Source organism: Macrobrachium nipponense, chromosome 15, assembly GCF_015104395.2.
Source record: "Macrobrachium nipponense isolate FS-2020 chromosome 15, ASM1510439v2, whole genome shotgun sequence".
Classification (NCBI taxonomy): Eukaryota; Metazoa; Arthropoda; class Malacostraca; order Decapoda; family Palaemonidae; genus Macrobrachium; species Macrobrachium nipponense.
The window spans coordinates 60,657,598-60,681,672 of record NC_087208.1 but is presented as its reverse complement, the minus strand read 5'-3'; the positions used below and the strand labels follow the sequence as shown (position 1 = coordinate 60,681,672).

The following is a 24,075-nucleotide window of genomic DNA, read 5'->3' as shown; positions in this document are numbered from 1 at the left end:
TAGATATACATACATATAGACTCGTAATTTCATTTAGAGCCTATAGTTCATCAGAACCATACAGGTTATTTGAAAGTGGAATTCTGTATACTAGTTCCAGGTAAAGGCTTTTTGTTTGATCGATCAAATCGTGTTCATGTGTGTTCCATGAGCCTGTGCCATCATAAGGTCGGCTGCTTAATCAGCAAAATTGCCGTAGCTCTCGAGAACTTGATTGTGTGCTGCAACCATTTCTGTGGCTGTGAACACGCGCAAGTCGATCGTCTACTCGAATTATCATTTCTACGTAATTTATTTTTTCTATGGGACTGGTTTCCCTAATGATTTCGTTAACTAGAAGAACTGGTTTCCTAATGATTTCGTTAACTAGAAGAACTTGTTTTCCCCCTAATGATTTCCCGTAACTAAGAAGTAACAATTGGTTTCCCTATTTGAATCGTACAATAAGACCCCTTTGGTTTCCCTAATGATTTCTAATGATTTCTTAACTAGAAGAACATGGTTTCCTAATGATTTCGTTAACTAGAAGAACTTGGTTTCCCTAGATTTCGGTTTACTGAAGAACATGGTTTCCCTAATGTTTCGTTAACTAGAAGCACTTGGTTTTCCCCTAATGATTTCGTTAACTTAGAAGAACTTGGGTTTTCCCTAATGATTTCGTTAACTAAGAAGAACTTTGGTTTTTCCCTAATGATTTCGTTAACCTAGAAAGAACTTGGTTTTCCCCTAATGATTTTCGTTAACTAAAGAACTTTGGTTTCCCTAATGATTTCGTTAAATAAAGAACATTGTTTTCCCTAATGATTTTCGTTAACTAAAGAACTTTTGGTTTTCCTAAATGAATTTCGTTAACAGAAGAACTTGGTTTTCCCAATTGATTTCGTTAACTAGAAAGAACTTGGTTTCCCCCTAAATTTCTTAACTAGAAGAAAGTTGGTTTCCCTAAATGATTCGTTTAACTAGAAGAACCAATGGTTTTCCCTAAGATTTCGTTAACTAGAAGAACTTGGTTTCCCTAATGATTTCGTTAACTAGAAGAACGGTTTCCCCTAATGATTTCGTTAAATAGAAGAACTTGGTTTTCCCTAAATGATTTCGGTTAACAGAAGAAACATGGGTTTTCCCTAAATGATTTCGTTAAACTAAGAAGAACTTGTTTCCCCTAATTGGATTTTCGTTAACTAGAAGAACCGGTTTTCCCTAATGATTTCGTTAACTAGAAGAAACTTGGTTTTCCCTAATGATTTTCGTTTAACTAAAAGAAAACTTGGTTTTCCCTAATGGATTTTCGTTAAACAGAAGAACTTGCTTTCCCCTAAATGATTTCGTTAACTAGAAGAACTTGGCCTTTTCCAATGATTTCGTTAACTAGAAGAACTTTCTTTCCTAATGATTTTCGTTAACTAGAAGAAACTTGGTTTCCTTGATTTCTTTAACTAGAAGAAATTGGTTTTCCCTAAGATTTCGTTAAATAGAAGAACTTGGTTTCCCTAATGAATTTCTTAAACTAAGAAAACTTGGTTTCCCTAATGATTTCTTAACTAGAAGAAACTTGGTTTTCCCTAATGATTTCCGTTAACTAGAAAGAAATTGGTTTCCCCTAAATGATTTTTTCGTTTAACTAAAGAACTTTGCTTTCCCCTAATGAATTTTCGTTAACCTAGAAGAACTTGGTTTTCCCTAATGATTTCGTTTAACTAGAAAGAACTTGGTTTCCCTAATGAATTTCGTTAACTAGAAGAACTTGGTTTCCCTTAATGATTTCGTTAACTAGAAGAATTTCCCAATGGTTTTCCCTTAAAAAATTGATTTCGTTAAACTAGAAAAAAATTGGTTTCCCCTAATGATTTGTTAACTAGAAGAACTTGTTTCAGTTTCAATAGATTTTCCCGTTAACCTAGAAGAACTTTGTTTCCCTATTGCTTTCCCCTTATGATTTCGTTAACTAGAAGAACTTGGTTTCCCTAATGATTTCGTTAACTAGAAGACTTGGTTTTCCTAATGATTTCGTTAACTAGAAGAACTAATGAATCGGTTTTAACTAAATTGATTTTCGTTAACTAGAAGAACATTGCTTTTTCCCTAATGATTTCGTAACTAGAAGAACAATGGTTTCAATAATAATGATTCGTTAACTAGAAGAACTTGGTTTCCCTAATGATTTCGTTAACTAGAAGAACTTTGTTTCCCTAAGAATTTCGTTCGGTTTCCCTAATCGAATAAGAAAGAACTTGGGTTTCCCCTAATGAATTTCGTTAACTTAGAAGACTTGTTCCCTAATGATTCGTTAACTAGAAGATCAATGTTTCCGTTAACTAGAAGAACTTGGTTTCACTAATGATTTCGTGAACCCTAAGAAGAACGTTGGTTTCCCCTAATTTGAATTTCCGTAACGAGAAGAACCCATTTGGTTTTCTTTCCCTAAGATTTCGTTAACTAGAAGAACCTTTGCTTTCCCTAATGATTTCGTTAACTAAGAAGAACTTGCTTTCCCTAATGATTTCGTTAACTAAGAAGAACTGCTTTCCCTAATGATTTCGTTTTTAACTAGAAGAACTTGGTTCCCTAAGATTTCGTTAACACGAAGAACAATTGGTTTCCCTAATGATTTCGTTAACCCTAAGAAGAACAACCCTTGGTTTCTAATGAATTACGTCGAACTAAGAAGAAACTCTTTCCCTAATGATTTCGTTAACTAAATGAACTTGGTTTCCCTAATGATTACGTTAAACTAGAAGAAACATGGTTTTCTTTTTTCTAATGATTTCGGTGAACATAGAAGACAACTTGCCATTTCCCCTAACAAATGATTTCGTTTTAAACTAGAAGAACTTGCTTTCCCTAATGATTTCGTTAACTAGAAGAACATGGTTTTTTTTTTTCCCTTAATGATTTCGTTAACTAGAAGAACCTTGCTTTCCCTAATGATTTCGTTTACTAGACAAGAAACTTGGTTTCCCTAACTGATTTCGTTAACTAGAAAAACTTGTTTGCCCTATGATTTAGTTAACATAGAAGAACTTGCTTTCCCTAATGATTTCGTTAAACTAGAAGAAACTTGCATTTCCCTAATGATTTCGTAACTAGAAAGAACTTGCTTTCCCTAATGATTTAGGCTAACTAAGAAGAACAATGGTTTGCCCTAATGATTTCGTTAACTAGAAGAACTTGATTTCCCTAATGATTTCGTTAACTAGAAAGAACTTCGCTTCCCTAATGATTTCGTTTAACAGGAAAGAACATGGTTTTCCCTAATGATTTCGTTAAACTAGAAGAACATGGTTTCCACCCTAATGATTTCGGTAACTAGAAGAACTTGCTTTCCCTAATGATTTGCGTAACTAGAAGAACATGGTTTTCCCTAATGATTTCGTTTTAACTAAAAGAACATGTTTTCCCTAATTGAATTTCGTTAACAAAAGAAACAATTGGTTTCCCTAATGAATTTCGCTAAAGAAGAACTGCTTTCCCTAATGATATGAATTTCGTTAAACTTAGAAGGACACTTGGTTTCCCTAATGATTTCGTTAACTAAGAAGAACATTGGTTTTCTAATGATTCCCGTTAACGAGAAGAAAATTGCTTTCCCTAATGATTTCAGTTAAACTAGAAGAACTTGGTTTCCCTAAAGATTTCGTTAACTAGAGAACATGGTTTTCAAACTAATGAATTTCGTTTAACAAGAAGAAAATTGGCTTTTGCTTTCCCTAATGATTTCGTTTAACTAGAAGAACTTGGTTCTAATGATTTCGGCTTTAACTAGAAGAAAACTTGGTTTCCTAAATGATTTCGTGTTAACTTAGAAGAACTTGGTTTTCTTTCCCTAAATGATTCGTTAAAACTAGAAGAACATTGGTTTTCTCCTTAATGATTTTTCCGTTTAACTAGAAGAACTTGCTTTCCCTAATGATTTCGGCTAACTAGAAGAAATTTGTTTCCCTAATGATTCCGGTAATAGAAGAACGCTTCTTCCCTAATGATTTCGGTTAACTAGAAGAACATTGGTTTCCCTAATAAGATTTCTGTTAAAACTAGAAGACTGTGTCCCTAATGAATTTCGTATAACTAGAAGGAACTTTTGCTTTCCCTAATGATTTCGGTTAAACTAGAGAAAGAACTTATGGTTTTTCCCTAATGATTTCGTTTAAAACTAGAAGAAACTTGCTTTCCCTAATGATTTCGTTTAACCTAGAGAACATGGACTAAATGATTTCGTTTAACTAGAAGAATTGCTTTCCCTAATTGGATTCCCGTTTTAAGAGAAGGAACATGGTTTTCATGAATTGAATTTCGTAATAGGAAGAAACTTGCTTTCCCTACTGATTTGTTAACTAGGAGAACTTGTTTCCCTATATTTCTACTAGAGACTTGCTTTCCTAATTATTTCGCTAACTTAGAAGAAACTTGCTTTCCCTAATGTTTCGTTACACTAGAATAACAACATTGGTTTTCCCTAATGATTTCGTTAAACTAGAAGAAACTTGCTTTCCTATGATTTCGGTTTTACCCTAGAAGAACTTGCTTCCTAAATTGATTCGTTAACTAGTAAGACAACTTGGTTTTTCCCTAATGAATTTAGTTAACTTTAGAAGAACATGTTCCCTAATATTTCGTTAATTAGAAGAACTTTGGTTTCCCTAATTGATTTCGGTTAACAGAAAACATCAGGTTTTCCCTTATATGAATTTCGTTAACTTAGAAGAACATGGTTTCCCTAATTCGATTCGTTAAACTAGGAAGAACCTGCTTTCCCTAAATGATTTCGGTTTTAACCTAGAGGACTTGTTTCCTAATGATTTCGTTAACTAGAAGAACTTGGCTTTCCCTAATGAATTTCGTTAACTTAGAAGAACTTGCTTTTCCCTAATTGAATTCGTCTAAATAGAAGAACTTTGGCTTTCCCTAATTGATTTCGTAACTAGAACGAACTTGCTTTCCCTAATGATTTCGTTAAATAGAAGGAACTTGCTTTCCCTAATGATCTCTTTTTCCTTAACTAGAGGACTTTGCTTTCCCTCAATGATTTCGTAACTACGAGAACAATTGCCTCTTCCCTAATGAATTCGTTAACTAAAGAACTTGGCTTTTCCCTAATGATTTCGTTAACTATAAGAACATGGTTTTCCTAATTGAATTCCGTTAACTAGAAGAACTTGCTTTCCCATAATGATCTTTCGTTAACGAGAAGAACTTTGCTTTCCCTAATGAATTCGTTAAACTAGAAGAACTTGGTTTTCCCTAATGATTTCGTTAACTAGAAGGAACTGGCTTTCCCTAATTGGATTTCCCGTTAACTAGGAAGAACCTGTTTTCCCTAATGATTTAGTTAACCTAGAAGAAACAATGGTTTCCCTAATGAATTTTCGTAACTTAGAGAACTTGTTTCCCTAATTGATTTCGCTTAACTAGAACGAACTTGGTTTCTAATGATTTGTTACTAGAAGAACTTGGTTTCCCTAATGATTTCGTTTAACTTTAGAAGAACTTGTTTCCCTAATATTTTGTTAACTTACAAGAACCATGGTTTTTCCCTAAATGATTTCGTTAAACTAGAAGAAACCTTGGCTTTTCCCTAATGATTTCGTTAACTGAAGAACATAGTTTCCTAATGAATTCGTTAACTAGAAGAAAACAGGTTTCCCTAATGATTTCGTTAACTAGAAGAACAAATGCTTTCCTATGATTTCGGTTTCAACCCTAGAAAGAACAAATGGTTTCCCTAATTGATTCGTTAACTAGCAAGAACATTTGCTTTCCCTAATGATTTCGTTAATCTAGAAGAACTAAATGCTCTTCCTTATGATGCGGTTTACCCTGAAAAACTTGCTTTCCCTAATTGTTTCGTTAACTAGAAGAAGAACTTGCTCTTCCCTAATGAAAATTTTCGTTAAACTAGAAGAACTTGGCTTTCCCTAATGTAATTTCGTAACTAGGAAGGAACTCGGGTTCCCTAAGATTTCCGTTAACTAGAAGAACTTTTCCTAATGATTTCGGTTTAACCCTAGAAGAACAATGGTTTCCCTAAAGATTTCGTTAACTAGAAAAGAAACTGCGGTTTTCCCTAAATGATCTCGTTAACTAGAAGAACTTCTTTCCCTAATTAATTTCGTAATAGAAGAACTTGCTTTCCCTAATGGATTTTCCCGTTAATAGAAGAACTTCTTTCCCTAATGATTCTTAACTAGAAGAACTTTGTTTTCCCTAATGATTTCGTTAACTGAGAACTTGGTTTCCTAATGATTTCGTTAACTAGAAGAACCTTGGGTTTCCCTAATGATTTACGTTAACTAGAAGACTTGGTTCCCTAATTGATTTCCGTTAACTTGAAGAACATAGTTTTCTCTAATTGAATTTCGTTAACTAGAAGAACTTGGCTTTCCCTAATGATTTCCGTATAACTTAGAAGAACAATCGGGTTTTCCCCTAATGAATTTCGTTAAACTAGAAGAACTTGGTTTCCCTAATGATTTCGCTTAACTAGAAAGAACTTGGTTTCCCTAATGGATTTCCCGTTGAACTAGAAGAACTTGGTTATTTCCCTAATTGATTTCGTTCAACTAGAAGAACTTGGTTTCCTAATGATTTCGGTTAACCTAGAAGAACTTGGTTTCCCTAATGAATTTCGTTAACTCAGAAGAAAACTTGGTTTTCCTAATGATTTCGGGTTAACCCTAGAAGAACTTGCTTTCCCTATTTGATTTCGCTTAACTGAAGAACAATGGTTTTCAACTATGGATTCTTCCCGTTAACTAGAAGAAACTTGCTTTCCCTATGATTCTTAAACTAACGAAGAACATGGTTTTCACTAATGATTCGTTAACTAGAAGAACTTGCTTTCCCTAATATTTGCGTTTAACTAGAAGAACTTGGTTTTCCCTTAATGTTTCGTAACTGAAATTTTAACTTGTTTCCAACTAATGTTTAGGAGAAGAACTGGTTTTCCCGCTATTGTTTCGTTAACTAGAAGAACTTGGCTTTCCCTTAAGATTTCGTTAACTAGAAGACAGGGGTCTTTCCCTAATGAATTTCGTTAACTAGAAGAAACTTGCTTTCCCTAATGATTTCGTTAACTAGAAGAACAATGGTTTTTTCCTCTAATGATTTCGTTACTAGAAGAACTTTTTTCCCGAATGATTTTTCGTTAACTAAGAAACTTGCTTTCCCTAATGATTTCGTTAAACTAGAAGAACTTGGTTTCCCTAATGATTTCGTTAACTAGAAGAACTTGGTTTCCCTAATGATTTCGTTAACTAGAAGAACATGGTTTCCCTAATGATTTCGTTAACTAGAAGAACTTGGTTTCCCTAATGATTTCGTTAACTAGAAGAACATGGTTTTCCCTAATGATTTCGTTAACTAGAAGAAGAACATGGTTTTCCCTAAATGATTTTCGTTAACTATGAAGAACTTGGTTTCCCTAATGTTTTCGTTAACTAGAATAACTTTGTTTTCCCTAATGAATTTCTTAACTAAAGAACTTGTTCCCTAATGATTTCGTTAACTAGAAGAACTTGCTTTCCCTAATGATTTCGTTAACTAGAAGAACATGGTTTTCCCTAATGAATGTCGTAACTAGAAGAAAAACATGGTTTTTCCCTAATGATTTCGTTAACTAGAAGAACCATGGTTTTCCCTAAGAATTTTCGTTAACTAGAAAACTTGGTTTTTCCCTAATGATTTCGTAACAGAAGAACTTTGTTTCCCTAATGATTTCGTAACCCTAAGAAGAACTTGAAAAACGGAATGATTTTTCGTTAACTGAAGAACATGGTTTTCCCTAATGATTTCGTTACTAGAAGAACATGTTTTTCCCTAATGATTTCGTTAACTAGAAGAACATGGGTTTTCTAACTTGATGATTTCGTTAACTAGAAGAACTTTGTTTCCCTAATGATTTCGTTAACTAGAAGAACTTGCTTTCCCTAATGATTTCGTTAACTAGAAGAACATGGTTTTCCCTAATGATTTCGTTAACTAGAAGAACATGGTTTCCCTAATGATTTCGTTAACTAGAAGAACTTGGTTTCCCTAATGATTTCGTTAACTAGAAGAACCCAATTTGTTTTCCCCTTTGAATGATTTCGTTACTACCCGAAGAACAATGGTTTTTCCCTAATGATTTCGTTAAACTAGAAGACTTGGTTTCCCTAATGATTTCGTTACTAGAGAACTTGCTTGTTTTTTCCCTAATGATTTTTCGTTAACTAGAAGAACTGGTTTTTTTCCCTAATGATTTCGTTAACTATAAAAAAAAAAAAGAAGAACATGGTTTTTCCCTAATGATTTCGTTAACTACGAAGAACATGGTTTTTCCCACGAATGATTTTCCCCGCAAACTAAAGAACATGGTTTTCCCTAATGATTTCGTTAACTAGAAGAACTTGGTTTCCCTAATGATTTCGTTAACTAGAAGAACTTGGTTTCCCTAATGATTTCGTTAACTAGAAGAACATGGTTTCCCTAATGATTTCGTTACTAAGAAGAAAACAGGGTTTCCCTAATGATTTCGTTCACTAGAAGAACTTGGTTTCCCTAATGATTTCGTTAACTGAAAAACAAGCTTGATTTCAGCAGATGTTTGAGTGCGTGTTTGTCTGTCTGTAATTCTCACCTAAAGGAAAAATCAGTCACTAATTTAATCTTTCAACTCTTCCCGTCAATGAACTTTTAAATTCCGGTTGTCAATTTCCCACTGCATTTTTATTTATTTATTTATTTTTTTTTTTCCTGAATTCAGCCGCTTTTGGACGTCGAAAATAATGAGATGCTCTTATTGGTTATCAAATACAGCACTGGTCGAGATGCAGTCATAGCCCATTTTCGTTTAACCTGGAACTTGTCTTTGATCGTTTATCAAAATTGCTTCTTTGGATATTTTCATTTTTTTTCCGTGTAGCAAAAGGTAAATCGAAAGTAGTTTTCTCGGGACGTGTAATTTCAGTCGGTTAATGTGTCTGGTGAGATTAAAAGTTCGAAGTCCATTACATTCGTGATGGTTTCTCTGATTCGAAGGGGGGAAATTGTAATTAGCTCTCGCAGAGCCAATGGGGAGTTTCAAAAAGCTCTAGTTGAAAGGCTCTTGCTTCGCAATTTTTTTTGTTTTTTGGGGGGGGTTAACTTCGTTACTTACAGTGCTTGTATACATGTTATATAATTGATGCATTTCACAGGTGTGTATATAATATATATATATATATATATATAATATATATATATATAATATATATATATATATACATATATATATATATATTTATATATATATATATATATAGATATTATATATATACTTATATATATATTATATTTAATAATATATATATATTTTATATATATATTATATATATATATAAATTATATATATATATATATATATATATAGTGTGTGTGTGTGTGTGTAAAACTATTGTGCTACAAACCAAAGGTTGCCCAAAATAGAGAAAAAAGCATCCCAATACACAAGAAAGGAAATTGAGACTTAAAGTATAAACTACGGAAGAAAAATTACAAAGAAAAGCAAGTAAGGAACAGCAGAGTAAAATAAATAAGACAAAGAACATTCCGCAGTAAAGTGAACCTCAAGTCGACCTGCTCAGCATCTAAGCGTTTGCCAGAAGTTTGAACGTCCAAAGTCCCACAGATTCAACAACTGGATTAGGAAGATCATTCCGTAGTTTGGCCGCACTAGAAATGGAACTGACGGAAGTCTGTCGAATTGCACCTCGCGGACGTTTTGAATCCAGTGGACGATCAGAATCCATTGAGCAACGGTGCCGGAGATTAATATCAAGGTCAAAGTGTAGGAAATTTGTTAGAAATCAAGTTTAGTCCAACAATTTAAGATGCGAGATAGCCGCTGGAAACCAAATGGGGGAATAACATTCAAATCGCTGAAGAAATAAAAAAATGAAATGCGTTCCTCAGGATGGACAGATCTCCAAAAATCTTTTAAAAATCATTATTGGTGTGTTTTTTTTTCTTGAAAGGCTATACGGAGTATGTTTTCTAAAAAGTTGTTAAAGTTGTACCTCGGGTTTTGTTAGAATTTAACGTCATTCCCCATATAACTTGTACCATCAACTATTTTTTAGCAAAATCAGTGTTGAGATATTAAGCTATCACTGGGGTATGTATTATGATAGCTGTGTCATCTGCGTAAGTCATGAGCTTGTGTTCAAGGACAGTATATCATATATACTGTGATAATGAAGGTAATGGGCCAAGGATATTACTCCACTGGGTACATGACAATATTTACTCGTTGCAATCTATTAATAAAAAATTCAACAATACTACTAAGGAATGATCCTCGCCAATACCGCCCCATCTGAGTGGAAACAAAGGCCAGTCTTTTAAGAACTTCTTTGACCAGAATCCAGGGATGTCTTGACAGCGCTGGAAAAGGAAAGAAGAGCATCATAACCACCTAAGCACTTTGGGAAGCCAGGAAAATCGAGATCGCTCGCGAGTTAGAGAGACAAGTGGCTCAGTTTTTGTGAGGGGTCCGATACACTACTGAGGCGTTCTGTGTTGTTCAAGTTTCTGAAGCTACATTTCAGCAGTTAATGTTTTTGGGGAAAGAGCTTTCTTATTATTATTATTTCTTGCTTCCATTTTCATCACTCAAATCATATTTCCTTGCGTTACGTCTCTTGTGAATTCGTGGTATCGTATTCACTATGCAGTCGTGTCTTTATCTTGCCGGGGCTACTAATTGCTATCAGTATCTTCAGATCTGAGTTACCCAATACCCGCGCCTTCGCTCTGTGTATCAGCATCCTCATTGAGTAGGCTTTTTGTTATCCTCTTGATGTAACCACTTTCCCATCATATCGAATGCCTAATTACCATAATCATTGTTATGTTGCGCCACGGCCGTCTTAATAATATTGATAATAATATTATTATTCAAAGAAAACTCATAATCACATGAGTCAATAAAATGGAAAAGTAAATCCACAATAGTATGTCTGTGTATTTTGTAATTTAAAATGCAAAGCAGAGAATTAAATTACAAAATCAAACAGACATACTATTGTGGATTTGCTCTTCATTATTATTATTTTTATTATTATTATTATTATTAGATAAACTTTAAACCATTACACTTAACTGTAGGTGGTGATTAAGAAATGACAATACAGTGATCACTGCCACGTTCACGCCTTAACTGCTGAATCTTGGATGAAACTTGTGTGTAGAAAACTTTCACATTAGCCTTATTTTTTACACCTAGATGAACCTCTCATTAGTAGTGCGTTTAATCTCCCAACACACACAGTTATTATAATAGATATTTACCCCTCACAAATTTCAATTTCCTTTCTTCTAAGCTTTCTTGAACACAGTGCTTTATAAGTGATCGCTGTCATTATTCAGATAGTTTATATTTACTTTCATATGATGATTCGGGTTAAGACTGGCTTACCGCCGTAACCCTGGGACTACTTGTATTTTTCTTTTTGATGCCCTTGGGGTGGTAGCTGCCGGCTTTTCCAGGTGGAGTTGTAGCATGGTTTATAATGGCAGATAATAATAATAAAAATTATTATTATTATTATTATTATTATTATTATTATTATTATTATTATTATTATTATTATTCTCGACATGAACCTTGTTCATAAGGAACAAAGGGGCCCACCGCCTTTAAATTCAGGCTTTCAAAGAATGTAGTGTCCGCTTGAAAGAAGGAGGTAACAGAGAGTGAAAGGAAATACATTGAAGGATGGTCAGGTCATCAACGCCAAAAATACCTTGTTGACTGCCATATGCGCGATTTCTTAAGTGACATTTTCTATAAACGTTATCCTTAAAAAGTCTGGTTGCAATCATTGTGTACAAAGTACCAGTGTCAGTGTCAGCGAACTGCAAATCTGATTCAAGCCATAAAGAAAAGATTTTATTTTTTTTAGCATTAATGCAGTTTAAATTGCAGTAAAGGGAGTGTTATGTACGACAAAATGCACTCTTGTCTTTTACATGTGAAGTTGCTTTCGATCCTACTATGTTTCCAAAGTTGAACAATAGTGTTAATCATCTGGAATGTATCATTTCAGTGGCGGACAGGAGGCGGCCGCTCGCATGACCGTCTTGTACTAGAGTTTCGAGGGACCAAATGGACATTTATTGTGGGTTCAAGTGCCAGCCGTACAGACCTTGGCCGTGCCCTTTGGAACACCTTGCAGAATGATGATGCCTTCTCTTTCACGCCTACTCATCAGGGTCATATGACCCCGCCCCGAGGAGGTGAGGTTGTCTTGACTGATACTGATAGCTGTGATGAACATATATTTTAATATCTGGAGTTTTTGCGACTGCGAATAAACAAGGATTTTCCAAAGATTTCTAATTAAATATCATATCTTTTATGGAAAGCATCTAAATTATTGATGAACTAAAAAGTTCTTAACAAGAATAAGGTGTTTTTTTTTCTTTTTTGCAAATAAGTCAGTAATATATAGGAGTAGGTGACTTGATTATATTAATTAAGTAATGAATATGTCATGATTATTTAGTTTGTATTTGGTTTGTTACTGTATTACAAAGTACATTAGTATATCATTCATTTAGCATTTGTATATACTATTTGCATTTAATTCCATTACCTACCTTATATAAAGCCAAACACAACCCTCTACTCACTTACGCTTTTCATTCCAGGGGAACTTGTTCCTTGTGGCATGGGCATGGGTATGCTGTATTCAGATGAGTTAGAGCAACTGCAGAAGCTTCTTCACTTTCCAGAAGAAGTTGCTCTCAGGTTGACAGAAGTGGAGTACGAGCTGTTTTACCGAGTGCCCCCAATCGCCTACATCAGGCATGTCACCAGCGACCTGAGACCGCGCGACCACAACGAGCACCTGTCGCACACTGCGACAGTTGGAAGCTTAACCAAAAGATTCAATGAGGTCGGTCCAAAAGCCAGTTTTCATTGCTCTCTTCATCTCAGGGAAACCTGTGCTGCCAACTTATGATTCAAAGGAGAAGAAATGATTTATATTTTACATACAGTTTTTAACTGATCTGTTGACTTATTCTTGTCTTTTTATACAGTATAATCTAATGGCATGGATTTTTCAGGTGTCATCATGGATAACACACGTGATTGTTTCTCAGCCGACCCACGAGGACAGAAAAGCCGTGTTGTCCTGTATTCTGCGGGTTGCGTTGGCTTGTTGGAATATGGCTAATTTTAACGGGGCCATGGAGATCCTTACGGGTCTAACGTAAGTAATAATCGGGTTTTAAGCTGTATTTCTAAGATGGCAATGGCAGTTTACTGTTATAAGCAGATCCTTTGCCACTGCAGACTGGTGCCAATTGTAGCATGCTGTAATCAGAGGAAGTGCCAGAAAAGTATTGAGAGTTTCATGAACAAAACAGAACTATTTAAACTATTGAGATATTTCTGTAAGCAAATAAAGGGTACTGAGCCCAAGTTGTTGAAAGAGACCATGCAAATACATTTTAAGTTACAAAGCTGTGTATCAGCGCCTCGGTGGCGTGGTCGGTATGGTGTTGGCGTGCCACCTCGGTGGCCGCAAGTTCGATTCTCGGGCATTCCATTGAGGAGTGAAAGATGTGTATTTCTGGTGATAGAAGTTTACTCTCGATGTGGTTTGGAAGTCACATCAAGCCGTTGGTCCCGTTGCTGAATAACCACTGGTTCCATGCAACGTTAAAACACCATACAAACAAAACAAACAAAGAAATAAGCATGCAGGGAATTTTGTTTATGCAGCTGCTAACAGGCTTCTCCATCGTCTTATTCTCCTATTTTCACCAATTTCTACCAAATTCCATTTGGTGAAGACTCTGCGAGATTTAGATCATTAGAAAAGCTGTACTCGGACTTACCTTATCAATTGGCGCCAGTATGAGTGACTCTGACCTTCTTCTCAAAGTCAAAGACTGTTTTAACATAAGATGCCAAAATTTCAACATCTAATAGTTCTATGATTGTCATACAGGCAAACCATTTATAACATGTTGGTAAACTAAATTGTACCAGTAATTTACCACTCCCGCTTTGAGAGTTTTTACGTTTTGAGAAAATTGACAGATTAGAAAACAATTGGAAAAAGAGGAAAATTAGTTCCCAGTTTGAAAGACGTCACTTTGTTGCATTTCTGACGACTAAATATTTTCAAGTTTTCTTTTTCATTTTATACATTTAAAAATGGCCAGATGAAATGTACTATGTTGATTATGTAGGTTTCTCTTATTCAAATGTACATTATTTACATAACTAATGTTACCAAGAATTTTTTTTAACATTTTTAAATGTTAATTTTCTTGTTTGTTTACTCAAATTTTTTTCTCTCAAAAAGTAAAAACATTTAAGAAGGCATAATTATTTTGCCTGTTTCTCTGTCTGTATGCAGTCTGTGGTTTTTGGAAGATAAAGTTTTCAACAATTGAAATGTTTAATGGAAAAAACGATAGAATTCTCCTAAATATATTTATGAGAGTTGATTTTGGTAATTTAGATTTTCGGGATCTGTTATTGTTTCCTAGCATGATGTTCTTGATTGCACCATTCATATTATTTGTAAAGCATTTTTTCACAGTAATTTGTTACAGAAGTTATTATTCTTGCAGGTCTGACAAGCTAAAACCTTTTTGGCTGAGTCTCGAAAACGAGCAGTTGCCAGTTCTGGATTTTCTCTCTGGGGTCTTGATGGGAGAAAGCAGGGCTGACTATGAAGCGGCCCTTGACAGGGCGCTTTTACTTCCGGAATGCCAGGTGGTACCTTTCTTTGGCTCATTCTTAAGGGACCTCATGAACATCCTGCAGTCGACTCCTTCTCTAGTTGTGCTGGCGGAAGATGGTCAGGAAGTAGAGGTAAGAATTTCTCCTGTCATCAGTGGATTTGTGTTTCTGAAACTTTGCAAAATTTTAGCTTATGTGAGTTTCATTACCCATCTATAATCGTGAGTATCCCAACCAGTCTCCCTCACATATTGCCTCAATTATGCGTCCGATATATTTTAATTCATTTTCTCCAGTATGGCATCCTTTGCCTTTATTAATAACCTTGTCAAACAGTGAATATAAAAAGTAAATGATGTATTCAAAAGGCAATAGAAAAAAAGTTTGATAAATTATTTTGGTATAACCAGTGTGAAATTTGGTTTTCACCTTCTCATGGTTCTACATGTGTTAACAATGTTTTATAGTGAGTTTCTAATATTTCAAGTTGAATTTTTTAATTATGAACTAGATTTGCGTTGACTAAAAAAACATTACCATCCTAGAATTTGGTAGTAATTTTTACAGTTACGCTTCATAAAGGAGAGCCATGTCCTTGTTTTCAACAAGTAGAATCAGTTAAGATATAAAATATACACTACATGACTTCATTATTTGTTAATCTTTCTGAAATATGAATAGCAAATGTATCCAGCAACCATTGTGTTTTCATATTAACTATTTTAGGTAATAATATGACTCGTTTTATCTTTTGCAGTTTATATCTGACTACTGTGGAGAGGATAGCTTCTTTACTCGCATAGGCCCAGGAGGTCTGATAAATATGGCTAAGATTTATGATGCCCGAATGGTGGTTGATAGAATCACAACATTTCATCAGCATTATGTGGCAAGATGCCATTACATAGCACAGACTATGCTGAAAGGTTCTCTCAGGTGAGAAACCATCATATTTTCCTCATAACTTTCTATCCTGCAGTACTTTCATGCTTAAGAAATCTGTATTCATTGGTGTTCTTTTTTGGTGCTTTGTCTATGTAAGGTTGTTGTATCCTTTAATGTGTAAAATATATAGTATAGGGTACTGCAATGCTTGTTACAAATGTAAGGCAATACTTATTTTTATCCCTGCTTAATACTTTGTCTAGAAATTTTGAGTTATGACTTTTTTTAGCATTCAATCTTTTAAAATGTTGTATTTTAAAAGCCTTTCTATTTATAGAAACCAATACTTTCTTTTGTGTTTGTATGATTAGTTTATATTTCATTAGAATTTCTTCCAACAATCCTCAGAAATGCCATTTTATTTTCATCTGTATGGATAACAGTATACAAATTATTTATTTAGTGTTAAGTGTAAACTAGATACCATCGGGTAAATAAGTCTTGTGATTTGCCATTTTTATTTGAAAATCACCTTTTTTCAGTTTGATCAATGTCGGAAGCCAAGATGATGAAATAGGCGGAGGCGAGTTAGAAGACTACCATCCAGTGCAACCACTGAGCAATGACCATGGTGTGACCCTCATTCCACTTCCAAGATCTACTGTAGGGTTGAATTTACACACATTACAGGTAATTGAATATATTTGATGTCATTGTCGTCATCAAAGTTTTTTCATCAGCTTCGCCTTTACAGGGTTATATGTGAAAACTTTTCTCTCTCCAGCCATCTGTCTTGTGCTTTGTTTTCCTGAATTCCCATTGCTCTAGGTCTTTATCTTGGCCATTCCTTAGGGGGTTAGTGCCATTAGTGCACATTACATGGTGCACTGTAGGCATTACTAAATGTTCTTTGAAGCATCCCTTCGACCCCTGGCTGCAACCCCTTTCATTCCTTTTACTGAACCTCTGTTCATATTCTCTTTCATCCATCTGACTCACCCTCTCCTAACAATTGATTCATGATGCAACTGTGAGGTTTACCTCCTGTTACACCTTTCAAACATTTTTATTTTCAATTTCCCTAGAGCACTGTACAGTATATATTCTATTCTATTTATCTGGGCCATTTTGCTATCAATTTCTCGTCCTTTTCACTCATATTTATTTGTTGCTTCCGTATCTACTGTTTTTCTGACTAGCTGTTTGTCATCCTTTCTCTTCACATTCTTTCTAGTCCTGAGATATCATATCTCTATGAAACATTTTCATTTGTAATATGATCTTTCCATTGCACTCTAGCCATGAGTCTTTGCATTCCTTAGTCACATTTCTTCATAACCTCTGTGTATTCTTAGTCTGTGCTCATGTTTCTGTACTGCATTGAGTACAATGCATAGTGGAAACAAACATCATCCCACTTTGCAGAATACTCATTTAAATCTTCCTTAGTTTGAGAGTTATAGCCAGTTAATTATGTTTTTATTTACTCTGCTAATTTCACCCTCTTTCATTATCTGCAACTTTTTAAATCTCACTATATTTCACTATCTTAAAATTATGTACAACTGTTGTAAATACACTAGACTGTATATTAACACTATAGCATAGTGCAGTTAATGTAGAAGGTTCAAGACTATTGGGAGAGTAGTTACCCTTATTAGAATATCAGAAATATAATACACAATTATATACTAATAATTTGCTTTGTGTAGGACAGTATAATTAAGTTTTTTTGTCTACTTTTAAAAATACAGTATTCTGATATTCCAGTTATCCATATCTTTTCAAACTTACCTCTCTCAGATTCCAAGGACACAATTATTATGCACTTCTGAACCATTCAGAGTCTGTATTAAATATATTTTTGCTTACACCATCCTTTAAATGCCCTGTAGGATTTGTTTGTGGGAGGCTCAACCACAGCAAGTATTCCATCACAACACATAATTTTCAATAAACTTTCAAAAAGAATTATTTCTAAATGAGCATGAGGCTAGATAAGTGTGAAGTGAATTGGTGAGTGACTGAAATTTAAAAGGGTTCATAGAAATTTCTCGTGATGTTGCTGCAAAATTATCCGGATGAAAAGGTAATGTTTCAGGGTCATTAATTTATATCTAATAACCATATACTTCATACTTTGTTCGTGCCTTTTTTCTACTTTGTAAGATACGTATTTATTAGGAAACTTTCAGCAATAAATGTAATCTTGTTCCTCTTAGCCTGTAGGATGTTTATGTTATAATAAACATGAACCGAGAATTGTGAACATCTTGCTAAACTCATTTGCAAAATACTTAAATGTCTTACAGATCCTTCATCATGGGACAACAGTTGTCCACTGGGACCCAGAGAGTGGTAGAAGCTGTCTAGTTTATGTAAGGCTAGAAAGGAGTAATGGAACTCTAACTTGGTCTCGACCTCCATGGTCAGCCCTTCGTGCTGGTCACTCTTCCTCACAGCCAGATTATATTTTAGGTGCAAATCCTGAAGAACTTGTATCTCCAGGCCTAATACTTAAGGTATGTAGTAAGTTTTATTTGATAACATGTATGTGTTTATTTATTTATGAATTTAATAAAAGGAAAAAGAAATGCATGTACTACTTCTTGTATGAGTGTCTTTTATAAATACATTGCATTGACAGGCCAATATAGCCAATGTACTTTTCTTCTGATATTTTAAATCATAGCTTGTTGTTTGCTTTTCTGCAACTATCAAAATAGTGTGATATTTTATAAGGGCCAACCATTTTGTTACTTTTTACTTTCCAGTACTCGGTTTCTCCGGAGTTGAGTGGAGGTTCTCCAGAAGAAGGGTTTGTGGAGATCTCATGTCTCAAAGAAGTTGAACTAGGGTTTAGAGAGACAAATTACATAGCAGCTGTTGCGAGAAGGTAGGAAAAGTACTTGAGATCCATCAAATGATTTTTTTTGTTATGACATTCTCACATTGACACTGGTACAAGTGGAAATGAAATTATTGTATTTATTTGTTACAGGTACTTGCTAGAAAATCCAGTAAGTTTGGAAAGCTGTGTCTCTCTAGTATATGGTGCCAACCTTGCTGACAATCGCCTCATGGTATTAGTAGCCCCTCCTTCTGTAGCTAAACTATGGTGTCAAGGATTACAGGTAATCTATTAGCCTTTTTTTGTCAAATTTGAAATCTCAGATATTCCAGAAGTTGCTAAAAACTGATTGAATATTGCACATGTGCATTATGGAGTCCCAAATAAAATTTTTTGTATCAAATTACAGGTTTTAGTTCGTGCTCAGAGGCGATTAGCAAGCATAAGTGATAAACGTCTTTATTGGTTGAAGGAACAGTACCTGAAGCTTTATTTTGAAGATGAAGCTTGCAGTGGTCCAAAGCCAGCTGAAGCTATAAAGGTAACTTTTGAAACTAAATTTTAGGCATGTTGTTTGAACGAATAAAAAATGCTTTAATGGAAATGTGTTACCAATACTGTGCAGGGTAATTATAGTTGCGAAGACCAACTCCACCTAAGTATTTTAGTAGTACTTATTTCTTTGTTTATTTTGTTAGATTTTTGGAGGAAGAAATTGGACCACTTCTACTGCTGGCAGTATGTCACCACAAGACCCAATAGCAGCCAAAAGAGGTTCTGGATCAACCAGACTAAAGAAACTGAAATCCCAGGCCACAATCAATGTTACAAAGGTTGGAATTCTATGTTATCACCTTGACAAATGACATGCTAGTTTAAAGAATGATGGTATATTATAATTCTATAGTAGACTGTAATGACTTGCTGTATTTTGGTTAACTTTTTTCTTAAGGTTTTACATTAAATTTCAGGATGGTACCAGAGTTGAGGAGACAAGAATTGTACCTTCGCCAGCACTTTCTACTACTAGTCGCCGCACTATTGTTCCTCCTGCCCAGCCTTCTCCTCCACGCTCCAGATCTTATGAAACCACTGCTGAGCATCTTATTGGTCCAGTTCAACACGTACCCCATATCCATTCACCGGCAATTACTAGGGCATCATATGATCCTGCAACTGGTTTGCCTTCACCTCCCCAGCAGGCTGTTAGTTACAGGTAAAGTTGCCATTATTGATTTTCATTCATATCATCTGTTATCATTACCTATTATTAACGTATTTTACTTGATATTCAGCATTGTTTTAAAAAGATGACTTTGGTGCCATAATTTTAATTGTATTAATATATTTTCACTTAGGCAATGATATCCATTTCAGTTATTGAAATGGATATCATTGCATCATGCTCAAAGCTATGTATAGTTGTTTCTTAACTTCTTCTTAGGGAACGTAGTCGGTCAAGTGGAGCTGGAGAATTTATGACCTTAGCTCCTCGTGGATTTCGTGGTGAACCAATTACACAGGCTGCTGAATTGGACTTCACGGATTTTGTGGTTTTGTACAAGTCATTCAGTCTTCGAGCAAGGAAAGATCTTCGCGAGCTATTCAAAACTTTAGCTGTGACCCGTAAGAGTCTTTCTGACAGTTCACTAGAAGACCCAACCAGCCCTACCTCACCCCCAAGTCCAGCTCACCGACAGGCGTTTTCAAAACGTACTCTTGGTCTACTCACCAGAAATACCTCGCTAGATCTTCTAGTCTTCCGTAATAATTGCCAAAAGAAAAAGATCTTTGATGCTATTGCAGCAGCAAGCATAGTTACAAACTGTGCTGGTGTTGAAAGTTCTAAGAGCCAGGTTAGCTTTCTTTTCATAATGTTATATGTTGATACTTTTGTGACACAGAACATAACATTTATTATATATAGTAGTTTATAGTTTATTTTGTGTTGCATTTTGAGGAAAATACTACATCCTTGTTTGTTATAAGGCTTACCACATTCTTTTAATTAATAAAGTTCAGTAGCCAGTTTTTATAGTTAAATGACTTAGTGAAATGCCAGAAGATACCTTACTACATACAAGTAGATGAAAATATTATAAGCTATTTTTTATTTTCAGGTGATAACAATGATAGAACTACGCAGATTTCTTGAAGAGCAACAAGGAGAGGAACGTACCGATGAGGAACTAAAACTCCTGCTTGATCGGCATGAACCAGATCCAACTTTAAGGTGATTAGGGATATATTAACTACAATTTTTTCATTTATTATTGGCACAGGATTCTGTATTCTTTATAAGAAGTGCATAGTAGACCTCAGTTATTAATACATATTCTCCTATTGACACTTGCCTTCTACTGAAATCATCTGGCTCCGTTTTTTGCATCTCTTGCTGTCAGAATTAACCCTAAGCTGTTAACACAAATATGCACTACTAGTTGAAGATGGGTTAGATCACTATTAGAACATGAAGGGCAAGGATGAACTGCATACCTCCTCCCTTGTAGAATTCAAGTATACCTTACTTACTAAGGTGATGCAAAAGGAACTTAGGGTAAGGTGTACTTCTATCTAGGAAGTTCTCCCAGGACAGTCCTCATGTAACAGAAGTGTGCTTGTCTTCTGTAGGTCCCCTCGATGGATGGAAGGTTTTCTTAGAAGAATGAACTAATGTGCTTCTCATAATTAATTTCACTTAAGATGTTAATGACCAATCCTCAAGTCAAAAACAGACCCAACCTAACATGTTACTTTAAAACATTATAAGAGACTGAAACAGAGAAATATTTAAACCAAATCCAAACTTGATTCATTATAACTTGCTGAGAGTGAACATTGACCAAGGTTTCTTTTATTGAAACTCTAATACAACAGCACTCAGGTGTGAAAATAATGTTCTGTCAAAGAAGTCCTATAATAAAAACTTATTTTACAAGCCAAGTCAGGTAATACCATCCCATATAGGAAAAAAAATTTATTCACCTTGTAGTTCTACCATGTAATCATAGAGACTAGTAGTACAGTGGTCCCCCCGTATTCGCGGGGGATGCGTACCAGACCCCCCGTCAATAGTTAGAACCCGCGAATGTTTGGAACTCCTATAAAAACGCTAAAAACAGCCTATTTTGTTAGTTAAAACTCAAGAAAAACCACTAAAAATGTTCATACTTGGTTTTTTTTAATAGTTTTATCACAAAAAGTGCATTTTATGATGAAATTGATAAAAAAAAACAGGAATTTGTGGATATTTCTCATAGAAAAATACTGAGAATGCGCGAATTTTCCGCGAATAATGCAGGGAAACGTTCCCGAGAGAAATCCGCGAATGTGTGAGTCTGCGAATCCGGAGAACGCGAATACGGGGGGTCCACTGTACTAGGAAACCACTCAGTATATTACAAATTTATTACCGATGCTGTGGACAAGTGTATCACATAATCTTCACTCAGTAACAGCAAAAAGAAAGATCCATGGTGGTTTAAAGAATTATTCAACTGATTCATCTAGAACCTAGAATCTGCCGTAAATTGGACTGTTTGAAAAAAGTTAATAACTAAAATAGTTAACTTAAGATTGTAAACACACTGGTCTGGTTACATTAATGATTAATGATAAGTATTTTGCAGTAGTTACTAGATTCTAAATTAGCATTTTAAATTATGACTTTTTCTGGCTTATTTTTTTAGGGGGTGCCTCTTATATTAATATATCTTTCACTTAATTTTAGATGCCTTCCAATATGTAAAAAGAGACTAAGAAATTTAATATATTGTTGAGAAAGCATCTATCAATTAATTCCAGTAGCAATTAGTTGTTTGACATTTTATTTGATAAATATCAGTTATTCTCTGTAGATAACTGTGTAATATGTATGCAATTTCTTAACACTGTACCTATAATTTTTCCCAGGGCTCAAGAGTTGATGTCCTTTGAAGGGTTTGCAAGGTTTATGATGGATGAAGACAACTATGCATTCCTAGATGAGCGATTAACACCTGATGATGATGACATGACAATGCCCCTCTCCAATTATTATATTGCCTCCTCTCATAACACTTATCTGACGGGGCACCAGTTGAAGGGTGAATCATCTGTTGAACTTTACAGTCAGGTTGGTATTTGGTTACGCAATAGATATGTTCATCGAGTCAAAAAGTCTTCTTTATCTAGAAGCATAAGTACATACTAAACTAAAATATAAATAGTAAGATTACAAACTAGTGATTTTTAGAGGATTTTGTGCTAGCCTCAGGACAATTTGCTTCACGATAAACTCATGATTTGCATTAGCTAATGTTTGTTATCATCATTCTGCTGGCTGGATGATCAGTACCATGCATACCCTTCAGTGGATTCTGGGTTCCACATAAGAAAATCCTGTACAGTACTGAACATTTTTTTTTTTTTTTGTCTAGCATATGACAAACTGTAATTTTTAATTATGGCTGACTTCAGTCTTTATTATTATTATTATTATTTAAGCATTCTTATATTACACAAATTTGTGTTCTTGTTGTATCTTTTGCTGTTTTACTCACTCTTGTGAGATTTGACTCATAAGGAATTGTTGAGGTGTATTCTGCCATTTTTTGTTGTACTAAGGAATTGTACTGTAAGTGCAATCTTTAAAGTAGTTGACCAGCAGTTACTTTTTGTTAAAAATTAATGCCAGAATTATTTCTGTGGCAATGTATATTGTTTAGTCCCATAATTTTGATAGTGAAAATTCAAAGTAGGTAATATACTATATTATGCAACTGTGTCTTCAGAACCCTTTTAGGAAAGGTAGTTTGTACACACCAATAATGAGAGAATCACTTCAGTGTTGTAGTATTCTTTAGGGTTTATTTGGTTTTCATGTCATCATTTGTTAGCCTGTAGCTTTTTTTTTAATCCTGGTAAACATTGATACTATACCTGGAACAGTGTTGCTATATAGTTCCTGGCAAACAACTGACAAATATAATCAACCAACAGAGGGGAGATGCCCAGATCTGGACTATGGGTAGTATTTTGTACCTGGCATGGGCTTTTGAATACAGTATGCAGCTTATGCAAATGAGGTAGTAGACATGACCTTGGCTAAGGTCTGCAGTGGGCTGTGGTTGCATGCCTGAATCCCATGAATAATGAAAATGACTGATGAAGCTTGTGGACATAGCTGTGGTCTTGGCAAGCAACATGGTTAGGGTTGATTGCCAGGCATAATTGGCAGACAGGGAGACGGACATCACCTCTGTCCAGGTTTGTGGCTCTGTACCAAATATTCTGTGAATAAGGGGGATGACCGATAGAGCAGGCAAACATGAATGTGGTCCAGGGCCTGAATCTTACCTAAGGCCACAAGCCTGGCACATGCAACCAATAGCTGAGACAGGTGTGACTAAGTACCCCACTTGCATGCTTAGCAGACACAACAAACAAAGGAGATGAGCATTGCTGCAGTCTGAGCCACACAACCTTGCAGTCTGGAACCTGGTCAAGGTGACCAGTAGGGTATATTTCCAGATGTGACTTTCCTTATAAATTTTGTTGAAGTATTTGGATTCATAGCTTTGTCCTTCTAGTTTCTCAGTTTTAGGATGACATTCCCCCAGACATGGTCACTCAGAAGATTTTT

The 24,075-nt window shown here is 35.0% G+C and overlaps 1 protein-coding gene across 2 annotated transcripts in view; it reads left to right on the top strand.

The window, feature by feature from the left end:
• The window catches only part of LOC135195003 (1-phosphatidylinositol 4,5-bisphosphate phosphodiesterase epsilon-1-like), an 81,104-nt gene that overhangs the window by 40,163 nt on the left and 16,866 nt on the right, over nt 1-24,075 (top strand). The window contains exons 4-18 of one of the 2 annotated variants that reach the window (XM_064221276.1): nt 12,060-12,249; nt 12,664-12,911; nt 13,084-13,229; nt 14,605-14,848; nt 15,474-15,652; nt 16,144-16,291; nt 17,914-18,123; nt 18,376-18,497; nt 18,603-18,735; nt 18,862-18,993; nt 19,151-19,285; nt 19,424-19,668; nt 19,906-20,308; nt 20,573-20,685; nt 22,365-22,566. In XM_064221276.1, coding sequence (XP_064077346.1) covers nt 12,060-12,249; nt 12,664-12,911; nt 13,084-13,229; nt 14,605-14,848; nt 15,474-15,652; nt 16,144-16,291; nt 17,914-18,123; nt 18,376-18,497; nt 18,603-18,735; nt 18,862-18,993; nt 19,151-19,285; nt 19,424-19,668; nt 19,906-20,308; nt 20,573-20,685; nt 22,365-22,566 — 2,850 coding nt within the window. Of the gene's footprint in view, nt 1-12,059; nt 12,250-12,663; nt 12,912-13,083; nt 13,230-14,604; nt 14,849-15,473; nt 15,653-16,143; nt 16,292-17,913; nt 18,124-18,375; nt 18,498-18,602; nt 18,736-18,861; nt 18,994-19,150; nt 19,286-19,423; nt 19,669-19,896; nt 20,309-20,572; nt 20,686-22,364; nt 22,567-24,075 lie in introns of both variants that reach the window. The other variant, XM_064221275.1, reaches the window with a different exon arrangement.